This window comes from Manacus vitellinus, unplaced genomic scaffold (genome assembly GCF_001715985.3).
Source record: "Manacus vitellinus isolate BGI_N305 unplaced genomic scaffold, ASM171598v3 scaffold_7_pilon, whole genome shotgun sequence".
Classification (NCBI taxonomy): Eukaryota; Metazoa; Chordata; class Aves; order Passeriformes; family Pipridae; genus Manacus; species Manacus vitellinus.
Genome location: NW_021940813.1, coordinates 20,599,281 through 20,624,325, shown reverse-complemented (window position 1 = coordinate 20,624,325; position 25,045 = coordinate 20,599,281). Strand labels below are relative to the sequence as shown.

The 25,045-nt window shown below is 39.1% G+C and overlaps 1 protein-coding gene across 2 annotated transcripts in view; it reads right to left on the bottom strand.

The window, feature by feature from the left end:
- MYO16 (myosin XVI) overlaps window positions 1-25,045 on the bottom strand; it is a 279,137-nt gene that overhangs the window by 22,145 nt on the left and 231,947 nt on the right. For both annotated transcript variants that reach the window (XM_018084334.3, XM_018084332.3), the window contains exons 31-33: window positions 24,149-24,456; window positions 21,166-22,368; window positions 1,981-2,139 (exon numbers count right to left, since the gene is read on the bottom strand). In XM_018084334.3, the coding sequence (XP_017939823.2) occupies window positions 1,981-2,139; window positions 21,166-22,368; window positions 24,149-24,456 (1,670 nt within the window). The remainder of the gene's footprint in view (window positions 1-1,980; window positions 2,140-21,165; window positions 22,369-24,148; window positions 24,457-25,045) is intronic.

Here is a 25,045-nt window from a genome sequence, read left to right as displayed (position 1 = left end):
TCAAACTAGAAACCCAATCCTTCACCCACTTATTCCCTGTAATGCCTTTTCTATATAGCTTCAAAGGAAGATCCCACACCAAATCTCTGATCTTCTTCCTGTACTTTCTGTTCCCCATTTCTTTCCTATTCTCAGATACTCCTCTTAGAATTCTACAGATAAATAAATTGCATCTCAGATATTGAGATCTAAATCACTGGACCACAGACATGGTTCTGTGGCTCCAGAGAACCTCCAGTTTCATAAGCTCTGCTACCATGCAATTGGAGACTCTGCACCTCCTGGCCTCCAACATCCATATTTGAAAAAACAACACCACCACAGAGTCTCTGGGTCTTTGCAACCATGGTCATTCCTCAGCCCTCAAACCTTCATGTTTCTGCATTCACACACAGGCTGCATTTACTGATCAGCTCCACTTGATACACTGGCAGACATATATGTAGATGATATATGGCAGATATACGCCTGTGAAACAGGCATCACCAGGAAAGGCGAGATGTAGGGCTCTGTTCTCAGCAGCATGTAGCCTGTGTCATGGTGACACGCCTCTTTGCTGTCAGGTTATGATGTCAGGTCTGCTATGATACCTCTCCCATTCCATGGCTTCTTGCCTGATGAGCTTAGATCTGGTAGCAAGTTTCAAGAGGCTGTGTAGCAGACTGCAGCCCACAGGTGACCTGTTCAGGCAGATGAATGGCTGCCTTCTTGACAGCTGGAATTAGACAGGACTAATCCCCTTACCTGAATAATGCTTGGGGGTTTTGGGGAAACAGACAGGTTCTTACAGTCACTCTGATGCCAATCTGCATAAACTATATAGGAGTCCATTCACATGGATCTCCATACACAAGCAGTGGACTTCAGATGTAAATGAAGAGGAATAACCAGGGAGGCTTCCTTCAAGGGACAGTAAAGTGCCAAGAGCTGCATGAAGAGCACAGTGCAAAGTGCGTGTCTTATCTATGTAATAACTACTCTAATTTTCACTTGGGTTACACAGAGTAAGCACCTCTACAACACACTCCACTGGGCGTATAGAACTGTCACATAGCTGGGTAATATCTCCCCTTTGCTAACCAAGAGTTGGGTCATCTCAGTCACTTACTATAGTTATCAAATTTAAAGTTTTAAATTAATGATTAAACATTTCTCTATATCCTATTAGACGCTAGCTGAAAATGACAACAAATTTCAGTAACTTTTACCTGCAGTGTTTCGAGAGTCTCCCACAAAAGGATCTGTTGTTTTGGATGATGTAGGATCACAACTTTCAGCATTACGACACCAAAGGTTATTACAGGCTTTCTAATTACTTTATGTGTTTGTACAAGAAATGGCAAATGTTCTTTCTTTCAGACTAAGAACTCTGATAAGGATGGAAGATTTGTGGTGGAAAAGTCATAGTTTGATAGTACAGAGCTGTAGAAAAGTGTTACTCCTAATACTAAAAATAAACTAAAAAGAATGTTATAAAAAATGAAAAATTTTAATTTTTTATTAAAAATCTGAACTCACAGGAGTGTTATTTCCTTAGGATTTATGCTTATAAGACCTTGAAAGATTTCATTCTTTCTGTCACTACTCTTGCACCATTTTGTATTGCAATGATAAACAATTTATCATTCACTAGTAAGGCACCTATAACAAAGGGAGATCCTGATTTTCCATTTTCTATCCCATTTATATTGATTATAGGATCAGAATCTTAAATCTAAGTCCTCCATGCCTTAGGCTGCTTATAGACTTGGAGCTGAACTAATTACAAATTCCTCAACACAAGCTGTTTTACTTTCTTCACATTCAGCTTTTATTGGAGAGGGGCTTATCAGTTCACACATACCAAGTTAAGCCAGTTTCAGAAACACAGATATTTCACAACTCAGAAGATTCCAGCCTGAGTATATCTTAAAAAGCTCATTCAAGCAAACATTTCAGCAATTTTATGTTAGAAGAGCTTTGGGATTAGAAACTGCTTACCATTTGATACTGAATTTCCATTTTCAGCAGTCACCAAACTGGACAGTGGATTAGATGACTGGGTTCCATGGTTATTTGCATTTTTATCCTGCGTTTCTGATCCAGTATCTGATGTATTTGGATCTTCCCTGCTTCTCAAGTTCAGATTAGTTTCAGCACCTGATACAAACAGAGAAAATGCTTGTCAACCTCCTGTTAACTAGTGGCTTTCACATGTAAGCAGAAAAAAATCAAATTAATTTAACTAAGCACTAAATTCACAAGTCCAGTGATGATTGTGGAAGGTTTAAGTCAGTGATTTTTGCAGGGTGTTTTTTTTGTTCTGTTTCGTTTTGTTATGTTTTTTTTGCTAGTGTTCCATTTGTAGCCTTTTAGAGCTTATGGAAGTGAGTATCATTACAAAATTTCATTTATATTCTTTCTTTCCACATAAATATTAGTGGATAAAACTCAGCAAGTGTTTGTATTGTCTCTATTTTAGATTCTATTATATTATATGCACAGGAGTTTACATACAACTGTCATCACTGCAACACCTTTCATCATTGCATTAGGTGATATGAGCAACAGATATAACATGGGGTTATTTTTTTCTTTTATCTCCTCCCACATGAAATAAAATGGCTTTTGAGATGAAACCATACGTAGCAATATTCCTCCCAGCACAGCCTCCCCATGGCCATTTTTTACCCAGCCTCAGGGCTTCCCAGCCATCAGTTGTCATTTTCTATAAAGTTACAGGTTTTCATGTCAGAGCCTTTTAGTTAAATTTCTTCAAGACATCAGAGGAGGTCTGATCCTATAGGAATTCCTAAGCTTTGTATGATGCACACGCATTTGTTCAAAGAAAAGGACAAAACAAAACCTTTTTCTTCTTCCCCCTCTGACTGATTGCACATCCCCACAAAGCAGAACAGCTCACAGCAAAGTGCCTGGAGCTGGCTCTGAGGTTGCCTGGCTTTGTCAGCCCAGTGCACCACAAGAAACAGGGCTCTGCCACAGGCTATGCCTGAGTGGTGCTTGGTGCTGAACTCCCCACTGGAGTTCAGGGGCCTAAAACAGGTTCAGAGCCGGAAGGCAAGACTGTGAAGGGATGGAGATAGCAAGAGGAACCCCTCACTGCAGTACTCATATCCCTGGCTATTTTTTTTTTTTTGTACGGAACATATACGCATATTCTTTCCTTGTGATAGTCAGGTTTGATTCATGGAAGACAAAGCTGAATTCAATGCTCTGTTTCAGTTTTCCAAACTCTTTCCATCCCCTCTGAGAGCTGGCCTTAGGTGTTGGGCTGACATATTATGGTTGACCTGGGTACAGAGGTCCTCCCGTAACACTCTAAAATGGAAGTTTCTCTTCTATGACAGCTCTCAAAGAGTTATTCCTTGATTTTAGTTGTGTTTATTTAAGCTTTGTCATAATGACAGCAGGAACCAATGGAGGTCAAAAGATTACCTATTAAAACCAACATTACAGCATTCATTCATACTTCAAATAACATCCTCAGCTCTCCCAAAGATATGATATATTCTTATAAATCTTGAGCACATGAACATTTTTCAAGGGGAAGGAAAAACATTTTTTCACCAGGTAATGGATACTTTACCTGCAGATTTTTCCAAGTCAAAGTTGTGCGGTTAATTTTTCATTTTTATGCCAGAACTGAAAAAAAATCCACCTCATTTACAAAGTGCCAACATTTAAAAAATTAATTAATGAAATGAAAACTATAAATTCATCCTGGTTAACTCAATATGTTTCACTTCTTTCAAAAGGGCTTTCTTATTTTGGTTTAGATTTCAGTTATCTAACTCTAATCCTTCTTAAGATTTCCTTGTCTAACAAAAAAACTGTCTTAAAAAGTCAAAAAGCTAATTTTCAAGCTGTTAAAATAAACATTTCAATGTTTGGTTGTTTTGGGTGTTTTGTTTCTTTTTTCCTCCCTTTCTTGCCCTCATTCCCTGATCATTATTTTTTGCCAGATCTGATTGGATTGTTTCAGTGGCACTGTTTCATAAAATGCATCTTTAGGCAAATGTGCTATGCATTTAAAAAATTAGGCCAGCTCTACCCACAGTAATTGACTTGGGAGAGGAGGCAGAACCAGAGTCTGAGCTGGAAAATGCATACAGTACAATTATAAGAGCATGCCTGATTTTGTTTTTTTACAAGCAAGTTGACTGCAAAACACATCTTTGCAGCTCATTTTAAATTTGTCTGAAAAGGAAATGTCACTTCTAGATGTTAATAGTCAGTGCACTTGCCTATAGATCATAATCCACCTACATAATTATTGTGCCACCTTTTACATAAAGAATCTCGGGGGAAGTGGCTGGGATCCTTATTTTTCTTGATATCCAAAAGATTTATTGATTTGCCTGACATCTGCAATTCATTTGCGAATGAGCAAGTAGAAGGACTTTTTCCTGCATTTCTGTTTGTAGAAGCCTTTTGTTTCATAGGTACATTGATACCTTTTTGTGGCATTCATGGAGCGCTCTTGGAAAAAAAAATAGTTATCTTTTCTCCTTTGTATCTCTAGGAAGAAATACCAAAAAATATCGTGGATAGATACTACTGAGCTAAAATATCATCCTAAAGTGGCAGAAATAAGTAGTGGACATATATGCAGCGTATCTTTTGGGACAGTTATCTAGACAGAAATCTGTTATCCCATGTGCTCTACAGTCATTGTAAGAAATGCACACCTCTAGTTTCTAAACAGAAAACTGTATAGAGAAAATATATTTCATAGTGCCTTATTTAACTGGTCTTAGGGGTGAAAAAAAAACCCTATACTTTATTTCAAAATATCTGTATTATATAAAGGTACTTGAACTAATTTCCTATATATAGGCAACTTCAGCTCCTTTTTGGAGCAGATTAATGTGAGTCTACAGAAAAAGTGTAACTGTGTATGTTGGCAAACTTCTAACAGACTACTGGAGAAGCCAGAGTGTAATCCTAGCAAAAAAGTACTGTTCATTTATTTTGGACTTTGTGTAAAATGGGTGACTTTCTGAAGAGAATCTTTTCTATAAATAGGATAATAAGAGGATGCTTTAGTCAGATGTAAGCAGTGTACTGTCCCAGTGACGCAAAACTTAACCTAAGATCACTGTGAAATTCAGAGGAAGGGACCTCAGGAGGTCCCTTGTGCACCTCTACTCCAAGCAGGGCCAGCTGTGAGGTCAGACCAGGTTGCTCAGAGCTTTGCCCAGCCAGGTCTTGTAATTCCCAGGATGGAGACTGCCCAACCTCCTTGTGCAGCCTCTCTGTCTGCCTGCCCCTGCCCTGCCTGTCCTCATGGGAAAGGTTTCAGCACCCAGAGTGAACCTCTCTCATTTCAGTTCCTGCCTGCTGTACCTTGCTGCTCTGCCATGCATGGCTGTGAAGGGCCTGGCTGCCTCCTCTCCATCCCCTCCCCAGTCTGTGCTTACAGAACCACACTTCAGCCCTGAGCATTTACTGTGTCCAGTTCTGGGCTCCCCAGTACAAAAGAGACAAGGAGCTACTGGAGAGGGTTCAGTGGAGGTCACAGCCCTGGGTGCTACTGGCTGTCTCTGACGCCAAGTCTCACTGATGGCTCCTGCCCAGCTCCCAGGGCCCCCAGCACCCTTTTCCCAGGGCTGCTCCTCAGACAGCCTGATCCCAGCCTATGTCATTGTAAGAGGTAATACCTTCCCAGTTGCAGTACTTTGCATTTGCTTTTTCATTAGACATGCCAGAAGGCCCTGACTTGATCTTCAGCGCAGGGGTATCCCTCTCTGTCCTGCCTCCTCACTATCCAAAATATCCGTGAGCATAACAAAGGTGTTTCCTGACTTCTTATCATAATATGTCTATTTAAAATTCCTACTGATTCCTATTTTATCTGTCAAGTATTGGTCTGAAATGCAGACCATTTTTTTTACCCTCATGTTTTCTTAGTAACCTAACATAAGAAATTTGGACTTTTCTCCACATTAATGTCAACTTGCCCTTGCTGCCATGAAATCCTGCAGATATGCATATATGCACTGCTCTCTTATCCCTTATTGACTTTCTGAAACTATCAGAAATACTTTAGAAGACAGGAAAAATGCACAATGGTTACTATGGTCGAACATTTTCACCAACATGCTGAATGTTAGATTTTGTTCAGACTTGTGATCTGCTGTTCTTAATAGATGGATGGATTACTTATCAGATTTCAATATTTATTTTTTTTAAAGTAACAGCATCTCTAACAGTTTCCAGCTAGTATTTGATGTTATTTGAAGAGACATCCATACCTCCTTGCGAGAGACTAGCTACAGACAGGTATCAGCTGTAAGAGCATGGTGGGAGTTCATGATTATAAAAGGAATACAACCTTTAAGTGAAAACCTAAAGATTCTGAAAAGTGAACAGCATTTGGACTATTATTTCAGTAAACTGACTTTGCCGAAAAGATATCTCTGACTCAGACAAGTTCTACTCTGACTAATCTTGCAGTTAATGACTATGTATAGACTACAAGGATGTATGGATATTTGGATGGAAGGCATCATTTGCCCCTCAGCTATGCTGTAGCATAGTTACTAGCTGGAAGCAATCATATGTACAGCGCTTTTAATCAGAGTATAACAAATCAAAGTGTAACAGTTATTTCCTTACAAGCAAGCTCCATATTCCAACAAATACATAATTAATTACATCAACATTACTTGAAAAGTGTAATAGGAACAGTATGCAAAAGAGGCAGCTCATGAAATCCACATTTGCTTGTTATCCTTAATGTTCTTGGAAGAGACCAAGTTTAAAACTCATGACAAGGTCATAAGGCACCATATGGACAGGTTTTCACTTATTTTGTAAAAAAGAATTTAGAATATGGCAATTATGGAAATTAATGTATTTGCTTCCCCCCCTTTTTGAGTCATTATATCACTTTTAAAAGAAATCAATACACAGAAAGTCTGCCATAGAACTTTTTGTCAAAAGAATAACTTAAACTCTTTTAATTGAGCCATGACTTTCAAATACCCGATTATAAAGCTCTTTTTTCCCCTCAAACATAAAATGTATGATCCCAAACATCATAGTTATTTCATAAATAGCATTTAGGCTGAATTAATGCTTTATCACCAAATTAGAAAATGAGCCAGTACAGGCTCTATTCAGATGACAGATTAAATCGCAATACTGAAATATTTTGAGAAGCTATTAGTTTTCTACAGAAATTATACATTTAGCCTATTTAACAAAGTCTAAAGCAAAGTATAAATCAATGATTGCTATCAGCATTTAGGTGGAATCATGACAGACTGTTTGTGCAGCAAGACATGAAAAACTAGTATGCTTTAAAGGCCCAGCAGTAACTCACCCGGTTGGGTTGTATTTTTCTTTTCTGTCAAAGTCCTTGCTTTGGTCTCCTTTCTTTAAATGGAGATATACTTATAATGTATTTCTGTCCCCATGTTTTTTTCCAAATACTTCTTATAACATTTAGAGTTCATTTACAATCTGACTGAAAAGTCATCATTAACAACAGAAAGCCTCCACTGCTTTCAGCAGGTTTTGGATCACATTCATGCTTACCTTGGGTGCTTTGTGCAGCACGGCCAAAGCACCAAGGGACTCCTATAGGGTAAATATAGAGGGACTCTTGCTTTGTCTAATCTGGTTATTCAAATGTGATCATAACTGTTCTCTGGCCCTGAGGCATATGGTAAGGGACCCATATCTGTGCTATTACAGTTTCTTGCCCTCCACAGCAGAGAGGTTGCATCCAAATAATCTACTGTGAATAGTCCCTGGCCTGTGTCGTTTCCTGAACCATGTCCAGATCTTCCTGGAAGGGAGCCAGCCTGCCAGGTCCCAAACGATGCCAGGGACTGCTCTAGCACTTTGAATGTGCAAAGGATTGAGCTGCCATACCAAGGATATTTCATGGCACTGGTTCATTTAACGAAACAGATATAGCCCTTCATCTTGACAGCTAGTTACCACAATCAGAAATCAGTGGTCAATATTAATCCATCTCAGAAAAAAAAAGAAAACTGTGGAACAAAAACTGCCTCAGATCAGATGGGACTAGTGGAGCACTACACAGTTCTCCTGAAGCCACATTTGAAGGCTTCATCCTGACTGTATAGGGAGAGCAAGTTCTCCCTAGTTTTGCTCTGGTATAAATGGAAGTAATACACTCCTCTTGATCTGACTTGACATGACCATTCTTTCAAGGCACACATTTATTTTCTTTAATTAAACAGACACCTAAGGACGAGCTCTTAGCTGAGGAAATTCAGTGTCACAATCTAGGCAGGATGTATCTCAGTTCTAAATTTGAAACAACCTCAGTATAACATCAAACATTATTTTGTTGTTCATAGAAAACATGGTTTTCTGTAATCAATAATCAATACACAAGTTTAGGTATCAAGATCCACAGCTACTCACACTGTATCAGCAACTTAAAAAAAGGAAGCCACATAAATTATGGCAGATAAATTAATGCAGTACAGGAGGAGAAGCTTTTTGTATCTGGACTACCATGAAATCTAAAAGCTAAATAGCTCAATTTCCTTGAAACTTATGACTAGCCTACAGCAAAATAGGAATTTCAAATCAAGCAGTTTATTATTATACACGTGAATAAGAGAGTACTGATGGATCCTATTAACCAGCATATAAAAGACAAGATGCTGCAGACAGAATGGATTTCTGATCTGCGCTCTCATTCTTTCTTGGGAAAGTCAGGAATATACTGAATCCTCATGGCTGACCCTAGATATTTGTTACATTTACAGTGGCAAGTGGACATTGTGAAGTGAGGGGGGAAAAATATGGCAGAAATTTTGCAGATATTTTTTGAAGAAGGAAGGGGAGAGGAGTTTAAATGAGAATGGGTCGTTTTATTTTGGCTCTAGTGTTCACTGTTTTGTTGCACCTTGACAATTATACTTGGTGTTTCCTGTTTTGCTCTTAGTGCTGAGACATCCCTTTTCTGTGGCATTTGCTAGCTACCCTCAGCACATGTTGTCTTGGGTGCCCTTTCACTGGAAAATGCATATTGCTTCAGAGTGGTTCAGTTTACTCACATGAAGTCACACCATGACCTCCTGTAGCATGACTGTTTACTTTGTCTACTGAGAGCTGGAGGCAAACAGATGCATCTTATTTGCTGAAAGAAATGGAGCAGGCTGAAAACTGTCAAGACAGGATTCCCCCAGTCTATTAGTGCTGCTGCCTGTCTCACCCTCTTAGTCCTGCTGCTGGCTGCCACTGCCATCAGAGGCAGTAATTATTCATTGATTTATTTCACCTCACGAAGCTCACCCTTACAGCAGCAATTGTCTAGGACTTCCCCCCTGCAGTGATGCTCCTAGGATAGTAGCAATGAATTTGCAGTGTCACTTCCTGCACCCTATCTCTCTGAGCTGTGTAAGTGGAGCCATCAGATGATGCTACGAGCCACTCCAGAAGCCGCATTCTTCAGTGCAGCAGGCAAACACAAAATGCTCTGGGAAGCTGCATTCATGGAACCTCTGTGTGAACACTGGAAAGCAAAGAGAGGAGACATGGGCCACGACAAAACTCACTTTGCTGGAGGGAATGAGCTCCTCCGAAGAATATTGTGTTAGTGTGACACCAACCAGCCACAGTTCAGAAGATGTGGATGGTAGTGAGAAGGAAGTTGCTGAAGTAGCTGCAGGAACTCTAAGTCTGGTTCAGACCTTAAGAGCCATCAGTTCAATTACTATTTTGTAAACACAGATCGGAAAGCATACACCTAGAACAGGAAGGTTTCTTCCTTCTTCTCTGACAGACTTGTGCTGGTGGGAAGATAGTGCTCTTATTTTACATTTATTTCAGTGACAATCATTACAACCTACAGATCTTTCCCCCCTTCCTAGAAGTAATGTTAGGGACATCCCTGGACCAGGTAAACTTTCAGAGTTGGTGGGGGAGACAGATAACATAAGTGCCTTCTTTCCCTTTCTGGAGGACTCTGAATTGTTGAACTAGGTTTGTTTGCAACATGAGACTAGGAATACTGCTCTGAAGTGGAGAAAACACCCTTGTCAAACACTAGTAAAGGATGAAGAATATCTGGACAGGCTGCCACCTCTCTTGCCTGATAGTATCTGAGCAAGACCTTGGAACACCATTTTAGTGCAGTGAGGTAGACTCCAGCTAGTGTACATATTTCAAGGACTGGGGATTTCATTCATCTCATCTTCTCTAGGAACTGGTCTCTGCAGGCCTTTCTGAGGTCCATAACTAACCACACACGGTAGGTAGGAGGGCAGCACTGCTTGGGACAACTTCCTGCCTTAGAAAAAGCATTTCTTCCCATGTCCACCACCTTTTCAAGTCTAATATGGAAAAAAAAAGTAGCTGATTTCACTCTGTAATAGTTTTATTTACTGTTAGGTGTGTTGATTGGCCAACCAAAGAGTCTACTTGTTCTGTTTTTGTGTTTAAAAAGCTGCTGGTGTGCTGGAAAAGGAGGAGGCAATTTGCTGAGAAACACAGCTTCCCTTTTTTCAAACTGTTTTCATCTAAGTCATGTGGATGCAGCAGTTGTTCTTGAAGGCAGACATTAAAGTTTGTTTACGTTTCTGTGTGGTATCTCGGTAACAGAACAGCGATTACTGCTGGGCTTTAGTTGGAAGGAATTATGTGATGAGACACTGTCTCAACCTCCCTCCCCCTCAGATAAAGTTGCAAATACTGTAAAAATAAACAAACAAAAATCTCCAAAGAAACAAACAGATACAGATTTGCTACTGCCAACAACATCACATCAGTTCTATTTACTTTTCCCACAGAATGCTCCTACAGAGATTTTTCAGGATCCCTCTCATACCAGCTCTGGCACTGACTGCAATGCAGAAGTCTTAGCATAGGTGACTGCGTTGGGTAGAAGAATTATTTGAGTAGATCCTAAGAGACAATCCAAGGAATATTTTTGGTTCACCTGTACTGTAAACCTGCCCACCAAACAGGGACAGCTATTGTAGGAAACCTCTCAGACAACAATCCCATTTGCTTTCAAAGTGAGTTTCTAAAACAAAAATTGAATTTAGATATATCATTAACTTGTTTGTAAGTTCATTTTGAAGGGATAGAGTGATGGTTAATGACACCTTAGTTAACCTCAAAGCAAGAACGTATGACTATCATGGATGCAGTGTGATAAGCATCCATACTGTGGACAAATATAGCCAATTTGTGGCTAAAAAGTGTCCCTAAATGCTACTAGTATGTCAGCATCATACTGCAACCTGCCCTTAAGGAAAGAGCTAAGAGAAATAATGAAATGTAGAACTTCAAGTCTATTTTGTTTTTTGTTTTAAAAAATTCACCTCAAAGAGTATAAAATTAGTTTTCATGTTTTTCATTTTAAAATAGAGTGAAAACTCAAGTCAAAAAAGCACTGAACTTGAAGGTTTCTGTATTTTCCCACTCACTTCTGGGGCCAAGAAGAAGACAGATGCCCCAAACTGCTACTGCTTCCAGTGCTCCACTTCCAAACATTCTGCTACCGTCTCACAGCAGAGTGCAGCAGTGTGGAGAGAGCATGAGAGTCAGGGTACCCCCATGTTTATGACCAAGTCTATTTCCCAGTCTCTTACCAACTGTCTTCTCTCGCTTCTCCATCCAGCCCCATAAAATGTCAATGCTGGAACTAGAACATAATCCACACATGCAGGCCTATAGAATTTCATAGTTTCATGGTGAACTCCATGACTTCTACCAATAACTTTGGGTTATCACTTCGGGGCTGAAATTTGCATAGCCATTGTCTTGGACACCTGAGCCAGTGAGTTTAGAAGTAGTTTGGCTTGTTTGTAAGACAGCTTTCTCCTACTAGCTATGATGATAATGATGATGATGATGAGGAGGAGGAGGACAGCTTTCCTTGTTGTGCAGAGATACCCTTAAACGACAACTTGACCAGTGTTGAAATTTCCACTCTTGAACTTATTTAGGTCCAAAAAAAAAGTCAACACATTAAGTTGTTGACATTTTCAGTATGAAACATTTTACTATGTTTGAGGCAGACCATTTCAATACTTTACAAAAATTTGTGAAAGCCTGGACATAAAAGAATATTTATTTCTGCACACTATTTTAGAATGCTTGATTTTCATTTCAGGGCAAAACAAATATAAATGTCATAATCTTGACATTTTCTGTGACATGGAATTATTGTTCTATACAGAGGTTCTATGCAAAAAAAGATTTAATGCTGAGACGGATGTAAATAAGTTAAAAGCATCTGAAGAGACTTCTCACTCAAGTTGAGAATTCAACTAGAGACCTCCACTAATATGCGTGGCTATATTTCATTCTCCACTATGTTCCAAATGCCTGTAGTCCTGTAAAATGAAATGACATGACATTTACTGACAAATACCCACCTTCTTGTTTGGTATCAAGAATGTAAGGGTGGTACAATTCAATTTCCATCTCTCAGATATGACCAATTTCTCACAATTGGTTTACGATTAGTGATGTAGTGGCTCCTAAACAAAGCCCTTTGTGGGTTTGCATCTTGAATCACAAATAAAAAATCCTGAAGACTTTTTACTATTTAGAGAAGCTGACAACACTGTCAGTAATGAGACAGCTTCCCGAACCATTGCTGAATTTGGAACCATGATATTGCATCAGATGTTGAAGAAAATACATTGCTATGAAAATACTAATCCTGTAAATGTCTACCTGAATGATCAAAGTCATTATTAAAAGTGGGATATTATTAAAATCTATAGGTTTGAAATGCACTAAGCTGAACCAGTATGGTGTGGTTATTGTGTTCAAAGATCAGACAGGATGAAGGGAACACAAAGTAAATCCAACTCAATGGAAACAATACAAAACAGAGTCAGCAATTTAAAAGAAATTCCTGCAGTTCTCAGAAATGGACCATGTAAAAGGAACAGAAAAGTCAGTGCAATTATTTCTCCTCAGCTTTCCTCCTGTTCAGCAGTGACAAGGTATGAACATGAGAGAGCCTGCACTGGGTTAGACCAAGGAACTGCCTACTTCAATATCCTTTTCCAAAAGCTGTAGATAGTTACAGTATAAGGTCAATGGAAATCAAAAATGCAGTGATATTTCCTCTGCAATTCTGGGGCTTCACAGTCTCCTTCAACCTCTATTTCTATGGATATAAGTTTTAGAAATTGTATGGAGGACTGCTAAGGATTTGATTTTATTTTCAATACAAGCACTTAAAATGCAAAATAATATAAAGTTTTATGACAATACCTATCCTTTTTTGACCTAAAAATTAGACTTGTTTTGTTCTTCTAATAATCTTCAGGTTATAATTGTTTATGGTAATCACACACAAAGTCTTTTTCCCATGTCAGAACAGAAAAACAAAGCAAATTCCACATTACATGATTTTAGTCTGTAAGAGCAAACAGTGAAATCACCCAGGAAGAGAAATGCTACAGTGAAAAAAAAAGTCATATTAGAAAACCAAAACACTCTTCAGCAGTTAAATATACTAGTTTTCAGATATTCGGAAATGGAAAATTATTCTTGGTACATTGTGTTTATCCTGAAACAACAGATCTTTTCTGTGATACATTATCCAGATAATAGCAGACTTATAGCTGAGGAGAAGACTGCAGATTAAGGTGATATCTTTCAGGCTGTACAAAAGTTCATAAATATTCTGAAAATAGGAATGAAGTATACTTTCTCTAGACTCTTCTAACCTCTTTTTCTGCTGCAATAATGGAAACCACAATTATTTCCTGTGAAAAATCACCCAGCATGGGCTGGATGGCAACTATATTGCCAGTAGTTCTGTCTCCTCCTTTGTAATTTTCTGCATAGGGTATCTATGGTTAGCCAAGAATGGGCCTTTTTGTAATGACTTGCATTAAACTCTTACTAGCAGTGCTTTGGCTTCCTCCCACTTTTCTGTACCTACTGCAAGAGATTCAGATTGAGAGGTGCAAGTAGTAAATAGTGAATGTGTAAGTTTGCTGATGACACTAAACTGGGAGGAGCTTTTGACTCCCTCAGAGGCAGGGAGGTCCTGCAGAGAGGCCTCGATAAATCAGAGGACGGGGCAATCACCAACCGCAGGAGTTCAACAACACAAAGTGCCAGATTCTGCACCTGGGATGGGGCAACCCTGGTTGTGTGTACACACTAAGGAATGAGAGGATGGAGAACAGGGCCACAGAAAGGGACTTGGTGGTTCTGATCAATGGCAAGTTGAATATGAGTCATACCCCTGTCCTGGGGGGTATCAGGCAAAGCATCACCATCCAGTCGAGGGAGAGGATTGTCCCATTCTGCTCTGCACTGGTGCAGCCTCACCTTGAATATTGTGGCAGTTTTGGGCACCACGATATAAGAAAGATATTAAGCTGCTAGAGAGTGTCCAAAGGAGGGCAATGATGATGGTGAAGGGCCTTGAGGGAAAGCCTTATAAGGAGTAGCTGAGGTCACTTGGTCTGTTTAGCCTAGAGAAGAGGAGACTGAGGGAACACCTCATTGCAGTCTACAGCATCCTCAAGAAGCAAAGCAGAGGGATTAAGTACTGATCTGTTCACTCTCATGACCAGTGACTGGACTCAAAGAAATGGCATTAAGCTGAATCAGGGAATGTTTAGATTAGATATCAGGAAAAAGTTTTTCATGCAGAGGGTGGTTTAGCACTGGAACATGCTCCCCAGATAGCAGTAAAACTGTCTGATTTTAAGCATTTGGACAACGCTTTCAGGCACATGGTGTGATTCTTGGGGTGTCCTGACCAGCGGCAGGAGTTGTACTCAATAATCCTGATGGGTCCCTTCCAACTAAGCATATTCTATGATTCTATGAATCAGAAGTTGATGACTCTCCTGTGTTTAGATATCTGATTTGAAAATTAGTCACAGAAAGTCACCCTGACTCCCTGCTAATTAAGGCAATTATATAAACAGATATTAATCTCTTTCTGAGAAGTGTTGTGAAGCTTAGCTGATTTAAGTCTTAACAATTTGAGAATTTTACTTGAAAGATGAAGTAGAAGTTCAATGCCTCATGCAATCATTCCTCCAGCATTCACAGGTAAAAGATAAAAGGTGAAAACACAGCTTTCTCTATTCTTCATTGTTTGTAAATTGTTAGCTTTTCCACAAAGAAAGTAAAACTATTTCATTATACAATACGAATGATATGCATATATGATTATTATCTTTATTAATTTGCTTAAGATGAAAAGCTGAGTGGCTTAGAGGGTAAGGGACTGGGATTTCATCTCAGAAAACCAAGTAGGGATTTAATTTGCAATCCACTGTTGAAACATTAGCTACACAATACCTTGCTCTAATCTGCTGACAAAGGGATACCTGCCTTTGAAAGGACAGTACTTTCCACACATGCATATTAAATTTTGTTATTTTCAAAGTTTGAGCCAATCTCAATAGAGTATTTGACAAGCTTTACTCCCAACTAGGTATATCTAAATACCTGTATCATTTGTCAGTTGTAACTATCTTCCTGTGACTTCCAGTGCTTAAACTGGAAAATGTGGAATAAGACACTGATAGGTGAAGCTACCTGCCTTGGAAGTACCTTACTTAGGAAGCAAATAAAGAAGGGATTCATATAGTTAATGGATGCCAATGATACTGGGCAAACATTTGAATGGTACTGGCATTTTGTTAACAATCTCAAGTTTGCACGCCTTTGCTGTTGTTACCATAAAAGTTACCAAATGGTTTTGGAAAGGAATAGGTTACTGAAGACTGTATAGACTTGAATATACAGATCTACTTGTACTGAAACACTAATTCACAGAACTTGGTGACCTACATAAAGGAAAAGTCTTCGTAACTTTTCTCCTTATGCGCACAGATGTGAGGTTGCAAGCTTGCACATTTTCTTTTGCTCAGACACACAAGCTAAGTATCTGTGCCAATCTTTTCTCAACAAGCACGAAGAAGAGAAAGCATTGAGTCTTTATCTCAATAGCCTGATAAGAAATTCACCCAGGTTAAGGTAAAATTATAGTTCCTTTGCTCCATTCTCTTTAGAATCTAGATGAATAGTCACTGTCAATCTGAGTATGGATGACTGGTTAGGATTTATTCTATCTTTTGCTCTGAAGTGGAAATGATTCCCCATTGTATGGAATAATTGAATATCAACTGTACCAATAAAGAGAAATAACATTATGACCTACCAAAATCCAAGTATCATTCATCCATGCTGCAAAACACAAATATTTAATATGAAATGCTTAAACATGTAATTGTCTTTTCCTTATATAAGGATTGTCTTATATGTTTGATAGTTAAAAAATATTTTTACATCCTGCTAAGAGTGTGGTTTTGTGATTAAGGGATTGAATTTGGTTTCATGAGGTCTACTTTCAAATCTCAGGTCCAGTCTAAAAATATTTGAGTAGGGGCTCTGCACATGACCATTCAGTTTCAATCTGTCTTGCTAACTTAATTTTCTAATTCTAGAAATTACAGAGAATAGAAGAAATTTGTGTGTGTGTATTATCACTTATCTGGATTCAAGTCTCATTTTGTAAAGAGTGAAAACAAACCCCTGTCTAACAATACGGCTGCAGTTTCAATGACAACTCTTTTCAACCTTGGAGAAATCACTTTATTCTGTAACGGTTCTCACCTGTAACAGTTCTGCTTATTTGAACTATAAACTCCACAGAGCAGAAAACTTCACTTATTACACATGAGGTATTTTGCATGAAATTGCATACTATATGATCCTGATCAGTGCTTGAACCAGCAGACAATACTGTTGCATAAAAAACTGGTCAGGCTAACCCACCAGGTAATGAAAGCTGTAGCCATTTGATTTTTTTGTTGTTGCCTTTGTGAAAGAAGAGTGTTTTCAGTTCAGTTCACAATAACTCTTCAGCCCATCAGAAAACCACAAATGTGTTCTACTGTAATTCTGGATGAGCTTTTCTCACAAAGGGGTCAGAAGCCAAAAGGACATCAGTGTTCTCAGGTCCTGAAATTACTCCTCCAGGCAAGAGGGAGGCATGTTGGGGGATCTCTTTGTTTTGCACGTATATTGGTTGGAAGCTTCCATCTCCAAGGCTGATGATCCTACACTGAAACTTCCTGATTCCCACAAGTTACTCTCCATGACTTCAAAATGGCCCACAGTTTTACTTTCTGGTTTTAGTTAAGATTGTTGGTAGGTTATAAGTTATGGAAAAAAATGAAACTGCACATTATAGAGTGCTGCTCTAGGCCATGTCTTCAACTTTAATGAATTTCTATTAACTTTTTTTTTTACCATATCATCTCCGATAAATAAAATACTACAAATGACAGAAAGAAAGGGAGGAGTCCTCCAGGAATGTAATATGCACTGGGCAATAGGTGATAAAAAAATCAGAAAGTAACACGTGACATCTTCTAATTTTACATAACATGTAAAGAGTCAACTCGGATGACTGCCATCCTATTACTTTGAATGAAAGGTTAAATAATATTTTTCCAGCTGTTACCCTAGAAAATAAAGACATAAAAAATGGTAAATTGTAGAAACACACACACACCTGTATTTTAGTTACTTTCAATCCATACACTAATCATTGAACTATTCATATGTAACTGCACTTAGTATACAGTAGCTTCCTAACTCATAAAATATTGATTCAGGGTTTTTATTGTGTATCTTTCTTGAACTTTGATCTTTCATACTTAGTGCTGCCTTGATGAAATATTCAGAAGTACATTTTCCCTCTGAAAGGTAAATTTAAAGGGTTTTTACAGTAGCCCCTCTTAATGCACTAGCTTCAACTCACATGAGACCCAGGCTGAACTCTATCTTGGTCACATTTAGTTGATAATTGCATTTTCAAAAATCTTCCATCCCATAGCAACTTTTTTTTTTTAAGGTAAATTTACTTGTGTGGAGTAGGTTTACCACAATTCCTCACCAAATACATTAAAAGAGCCTTGAGAACATATATCCAAAGAACTGACTTTAATAGTTACTTCCCAGCAGATAAAAATATACAACCTATATAATAAAACAAGACTCCCAACTTACAAAAACAAAACAAAACCAACCACAAAACCAATGAAAAACCTTCAAAAAGCTTTCTACATATATATATAGGCAGTAAATGTCATTAAGTAATTTTGCCAAAGCAAGCAACATTACCGCAATAACTCCTTTACTAATTTCATGAATTTGCATACTTAGAATAACAAACAAAACATTCTCTTGAGGTTGAGAATTGATGAAGTCTCAGTTCATAGCTCATTCAACATACAGGATTGAATTCAGCATTCAGGAACAAGCAAGGTCCAGCTAAAGATTTTGCAAGGTCTGGAGTATTCACAAGGGTTCCATCCACCATGGTTTCTCTGATAGCTCCACCTAGTCATTAACTTTCATGAAACCTATAAAAACTCAATTAATTTTGAGACCTTTATCTCCGTATTGTGTTTGGTTGAAAGCAGTTTTTGGCTGAAGGCTGTCAAGGTTCTTAGGGACAGAGAGGTAGGGTGTCACACAGACATATATACATGTAGAGCAAGAACAATCACCTGCTTCTATTTTATTATAGCTGCATAAATCAGGATATGATACTAAAATCACTGGAACAGTACATATTTAAGAAAATAGGCAATGAATAATATGAGAATCCATCCTGTTCTCTACTGTTTTGTTTCGTATTTCTAAAGTAGGACTTGGGCTTCCCCTCAGAAGGTGGCATATCAAGAGCCCAATGGAGGTACATCTACACCGATGAATGCAGCATGGGCAACAGGAGGAGCTGGAACACACTGTGCAGCTGGAAAACTATGATATAGTTGAAATCACAGAAATGTGGTGAGATGACTCAACAACTGCAGTGGATGAGCTATAAACTCTTCAGAAGAAGAGACAGGCAAGGAAGGAGAGGTGGTGGGGTAGCCCTGTATGTTACAGAGTGTTTTGACAGTCTAAAGCTTGATGATTGTGGTTAAAGGCTTGAGTGTTTATGCATAAAGAATCACAGATTAGGGTAGCAAGGCAGATATATCATGGTGGGAGTCTGTTATAGATTGCTCTACCAGGAAGAAGGGGCAGATAAAATATTCTAAAAGCAGCGGGGAAAAGACTCACTAGCCCTTGTTCTAAAGCAGGACTTTAATTTACCAGATGTCTGCTGGAAAGACAGTGTAGCAGAGAGGAAACAGTCTAGCAGGGTGCTGGAGTGTGTGGCAGAGAACTTCCTGACTAGTGAGTCAGGAGAACTGGTGAGTGACCTAAATAGGGAAGGTGCCCTGCTGGACCTGCTGTTCGTGAACAGAAAAGGACTAGTGGATGATGTGATGGTTGGAGGCCATTTTGGGCACAGGGATCACAAAATATAAGTTTTTGATTGTCAGAGAAGTCAGGAGAGCGGTCAGCAGAACTGCTACCTTGGAGTTTTGGAGGGCAGACTTCGGCCTCTTCAGGAAACTACTTGATGAGCTCCTTGTGAGGCAGTCCTGAAGGAGTCCAGGAAGGCTGGACATGTTTTAGGAAAGAAATCTTAAAAGCACAGGAGCAGGCCACCCCCATGTGCCAAAAGGGTGCCCTCCTGTAAGATGATGACAAGTTGGGTGGGAGTGTTATAGGACAGGAAGGCTCTGCAGAGGGATATGGATAGACTGGATCAATGGGTTGAGGCCAACAGTACAAAGTTCAAAAAGGACAAGTGTTGGGTCCTGTCCTTGGATCACAACAGCCCCATGCAGTGCTACAGTCTGAGGGCAGAGCAGCTGGAAAGCTGCCTAGCAGAAAAGGACCTGGGGATGCTGGTTGAACATGATCCAGCAGTGTGCTCAGGTGGCCAAAGAGGCCAGTGTCATCCTGGCTTGTACAAGAAACACAGGCCAGCAGGACCAGGGCAGTGATTGTGCCTCCATACTCCGCACTGGAGAGGCCACACCTCAAACCCTGTGTTCACTTTTGGGCCTCTCACTACAAGAAAGACATTGATGAGCTGTAGTATGTTCCAGAGAAAGGCAATGGAGCTGGTAAAGGATCTGGAGTACAAGTCTTAGGAGGAGTGGTTGAGGGAGCTGGGGTTGCTTGGCCTGGCGAAAAAAAAGGCTCACTACTCTCTACAACTACCTGAAGGGAGGTTTTAGTGAGGTGGAGGCTAGTTTCTTCTTCCAAGTAACAAGGGATAGGACAAGAGGAAATGGCCTCAAGTTGTGCTAGAGGAGGTTTAAACTGGATATTAGGGAAAATGTCCTCACAGAAAGGGTTGTCAATTATTGGAACAGGCTGCCCAGAAAAGTGCTGGAGTCACCATCTCTGAAATATTTAAAACATGCATAGATGTGGCACTTAGGGACATGGTTTAGCGGTAGATGTGGCAGTGTTGGTTTCATAGTTGGACTCCATGATTCTAAAGTTCTTTTCAAACTTAATCAATTCTATGATTCTATATTGCCTATTTTGAATATGCTGCACCCAGTTCTTGCTTATGACAAGCTGTTTGGACAGACAGAAGTGTAGAAGCAGAGAAAACAGTCTAGAGGTTTTCTCACTCTGAATTTTGTGTTTGGGAGATGCTACAATGAGGAGAAATTTCTATATAAAATGTACTGAATATTTTCAATACGAGAGTTATTTTTTTTTAATCAGAAAAGTAATGTGAAGGCTGAAGTCAGTGTTGTAATTGAGATACAGAACTGCTATTTACTTTTAACTTTTTAAATTTTCTTCACTGCATGGCTCTCTGACTATGCTCTATTTAGGAGAATAATGAAGGCTGTATCAACAAATTCAGAACTTCATGGAACTGAAATAACGGAACTTTAAAAGAAAGACTTCAAATAAAGTACATTTACCAAACACCTAGCCATATATTTCATTCAAAATATTTTAATAGATTGATAACATAAATTCATTTTCACACAATGCAACATCTGTGTTTATTTTATTGAAACAGCTAGAATGTTAAAAAACATTTAAATTTGTGTCATACAAACATTTTGGTAAAAGAAAAGTTAATATCTCAAACAAAACCTTAAGACCTATAATTTTTATATGAAATGTTTTTGTATGTGTTTCTTATGACTACAACAGGCCTTTCTTTAAAAAACCCCCACAAACTAAACAAGGTTTTCATTTTGTATTTTTGCCCAGTCTATCAGCTTGAAATGTAAGAAAGTTTTGATGCAAAAGACATACACAATACAAAAGCACAGAGAACTGTCTTACCTTCTGGCTCCCTGATCTTACGTCCTGCTGCAGATTTTCGTAGCACGCTCCGTCCTGAGTTGAACAAGCTAGTTAACTCATCAAGGGGACTGGTCAATGACCTTGAGTTTGTAGGGCTGTATGGAAATGAAGATGATGAATTTGAGTTCAATTTCCTGTGATCTGCTCTTGCCACCTTCGGGGAATAAGGCAGTTTGGAGAATGGAGAAGATGAGCATCCAAGTTGAGCAGGATTGGGTCTCTGAGGTACTTTTGACAGATCTGAGTTTGTACCTGCTTTCCCTGTATTAATCAGAAAACTAGAGCAAGTCTCTGGAGGAGACGCAAAATGCGTGGAAGCCCGGTAGGAAATAGGAGGTGGTACAGGAGGAGGGGGTGGTGGGAGAGGAGGAGGTGGTGTGGAAGGTGGAGTCACTCTGCTGGAAACATTGAACACCACCAAGCCTGGAGATGCTGGTCTTTCATTCTCCCCTTTTTGGCCTTTGGAGTATTGAGGTGATAATGGACTTGAGCCTTCTGACTGCACAGGGTATTTTAGGTTGGTTTCCAAGACAGGAAGCTTTTTGACCTCTAGTGGTGTTAAAGGTGATTCATCAGAAGCAGGTGAACACGTGACAGGGGTTGGAGGGAATACAAGAAGTGGTGGTCTGTGGGGGAGCAAGTTAGGGAAAGGGGCTGGAATGTCACAGGAGTCTTTATAGATCAAAGCTGCTTGGCTGCTTCCATCCAATGTTCCATCTTCAACATTAACATTTTTTTTGCTTTCAAACAACAGAGGAGGAGATCCAGTCACTGTTGGAATTATTCCATTACCATTGCTTCCTTCTTCTGGTAGAAAATACTTCATTTCTTCATATACAGATTCTCCTTGTTCTGGACTTTCTCCTTCAGCAGAACTGCTTTTGATTGCATTCCCTACCATTTCAATATAGACAGGCTCATTTTCCTCCTCTTCTTGCGACATACAGAGATTCAATACACCATGTTGTGGCCCATCAGCAGAAGCTGCTCTCTGTACTGTCACAGAGTCATATCCACCTGGTTTAACTACTGTGCTTGCTTTTTTTACATCCCCAGGCTTTTGGCCAGGTATTTCTTCATAAGACCCACTAAGTTTTGTATTGGGACTTCGTTTTGGTTTTCTGGGAGGTATTTTTTTCATGGTACTATAGTCATCACTGTGTGGCCTTGGACGGGTCAGTACTAGGAAAGTGAAAAATGTCTGTGTTATTAACAGATCAAAGTCAGTTTTTTCTTACACAAGTCTAGTACCTTAAGCCCTCAAATGCTGCCCATTTAGTTTTACAATGATCTGCAGTCACAAACACAGGGGTGCAGGCAAAAGTATAAATACTTCTATGAACAAAATGCAGAACTTTCAGCTTCCAAACTACAGGCCTTTGCTACCTAGGCATATAATCAGCTTTGGTAGTCTCTACTGCCACTAAAAGATGAGAACTCACACCTGAGGAGGTATATTTTGAATCCAAATGTGTATTACAGGACCTGTAACAGATGAGAATACGTGCTTGTTTCTCCTTGTGCTCTAAGAGAGAGGGGTATGCTTTTAACTAGGACTGACATTGACACGTGATTGCCAGTAACTGAAGTATCCGCCTTTTATGTAATATCTATAAAACTCTAATTATAGGCAGATATTATGCCCACCTCTTCTTTTGTACTGCAAGTGTGGAAATAATTTATAACATTAGGGAATCCCATAGCCTACGGGCAAATCCCCAACTGAGTATACAGTTAACTAAACTAGATGTCTTTTCATAGCCACTAGGCATGTATGGAGTGGAGACACTAGATACCTAGATGATTGGTCTTTTAAGATCAAAATTAGATGGTGTAAATCAGAGCTGGTTTTGGACAAAGAATCAGGAAACTCACATAATTCTTTCAAAGTGAGTATATGGTAGGGAAACTTGCCCTATTGTTTCATACATAGAAGAAGAACTCCTAAGTTGTTTTGTGAGTATATACAAGCTTAGTTTTAAGACCACCACATATAAATTGCCATTCTTTCAAAAAACCTCTGCTAGGACTTTTTGGTTAAATCTCTTGCAGAGTTGGGCACACGAAGATGAAGTCACTAGAGACCTCCTTAAACCATACTGTTTTAAAACTATATTGGACATAGTTCATCTCTCCTTACACAGAGAGTGAATAAGCAAGGGAGAGTTTAAGAACAGTGGACTTGAATCTAATGCACTGGACATCAGAACAGTAATAATTTTGCAAGAGGGACCTGCGAATGTTTTCATCCATTGTATGCAAGACTAGGGAATGGTTATATAGAGCTTTAAACCCAATCTGGAGGATCTTTCCTGATAAGCTTAGAAGATCTTCTACACAAAACATGACAAGTCAGGCTTATCAAGGAAAGCAGAATGCATTCCTTCCCTTCATCTTCTACTCATTCACTTCAAGGGTGAAGAAGAATAGAATAACTAAGCTAAAAATCATGCTATGTGCACCATAATGCACTGAGACACTTGAGGACTTTTGCAACACTGTCCTTCTAAAGAGAATAAAAATTACTGTAAGCAAATTATGGCAAAAAAACCAAAAAGGCATAAATTCCCCTGAATGCATATGTTATTCATATGAACATATGGAAAAGGTAGCAAAAAGTTTAATGTTTAAGTAGGTGAAATTCAAGATTCGAGCATTCTATTTTAATGATGCAAGATAGTTTAAAAGGTGAAATAAAATGGTCAGTGGGGTAGAATAGCTCAAGTTAACAGATAATTTGTTTCTAGAGGGAGTTCTACAAACTAGGCAATTAGAACACATAAGTATTATTTGCTGATTTGGGAACAAATAAAATTGGCTAATTTTATTTACTGCCACCAAAATATTTCAAGGAAGCAGGACCTTTCAAAGGCCCTTTGGTGTGTTTAAAAGGATCAAAGTGAAAAGAATAAATCAATAACTCAGAGTAACATTTGTGACTGTCTCTGCCTTTATGCCTAACCTTCATTAGCCGTTTCCTTAGAAGCTGCCGACAAGCAAGCACTAACAGCCTCATAGGAGGCACTCAGTCGTGTGTTAGGGTCCCTCTTTGGTTTGGGAGGAGGCTGTTTCCTTGGTGATGGCAGGCTATTGCTATCGTCCATGCTGAAAACAGAGTGCAGGGAGGGGGATCTGATGGATGACCCAGTCACAGAATGTACCAAGCTCTCCACTGCCATGGGGACAGGGACGGAGCTGGAATGAAAGTGCTTAGGCGTTCGACAGCCGGCAAAGCTGTCCTCAGAGACCTTCCCACCCTTGTCTTCAGCTCTGAAAACACAGAAAAAAGGCCCAGATGCATTATTCAAGCAATAACAATGAACCTGTTCATGCAAACGTAACAACAGCTTTTTGGTAAACAATCTCACAACTCCCCTGCTGTGTCGAGGGGATGTGTGTAGTAATCTTCTGACAAACAAATCCAGATCAAGCTGCTAGCTTTCTTCCATTTCCTGTTTCATGATAAATCAGGGCACAGGCCCCTTTTCACACAAACGCACCCGTGCTTAAGCAGTTTCATATTGTTGATCAGACATTCGCTGAATGAATTGTTCACACTTTGATTGCTACACACAATCAAAAGCTGGGTTTTCAATCTGAATGATAATTTCGAGGAAACCCATTTTAATAGAAAGTTACTGAGGCAGCAAATACTGAGCCTTTATCATTATTTTCTAAAAAGATAACTATAAATTCCATTTAGGTAATGCAAATCTTTAAAATATTAGATGACCTTTTTAACCAGCTATAGTGGTTACTTGAACGATTCCACTCATATATATATATATATTCCAGTTTAAACTTAATTATTCATTATCACCTTTAGCAATAATTGTTATTATTATGACATTATGCTTAG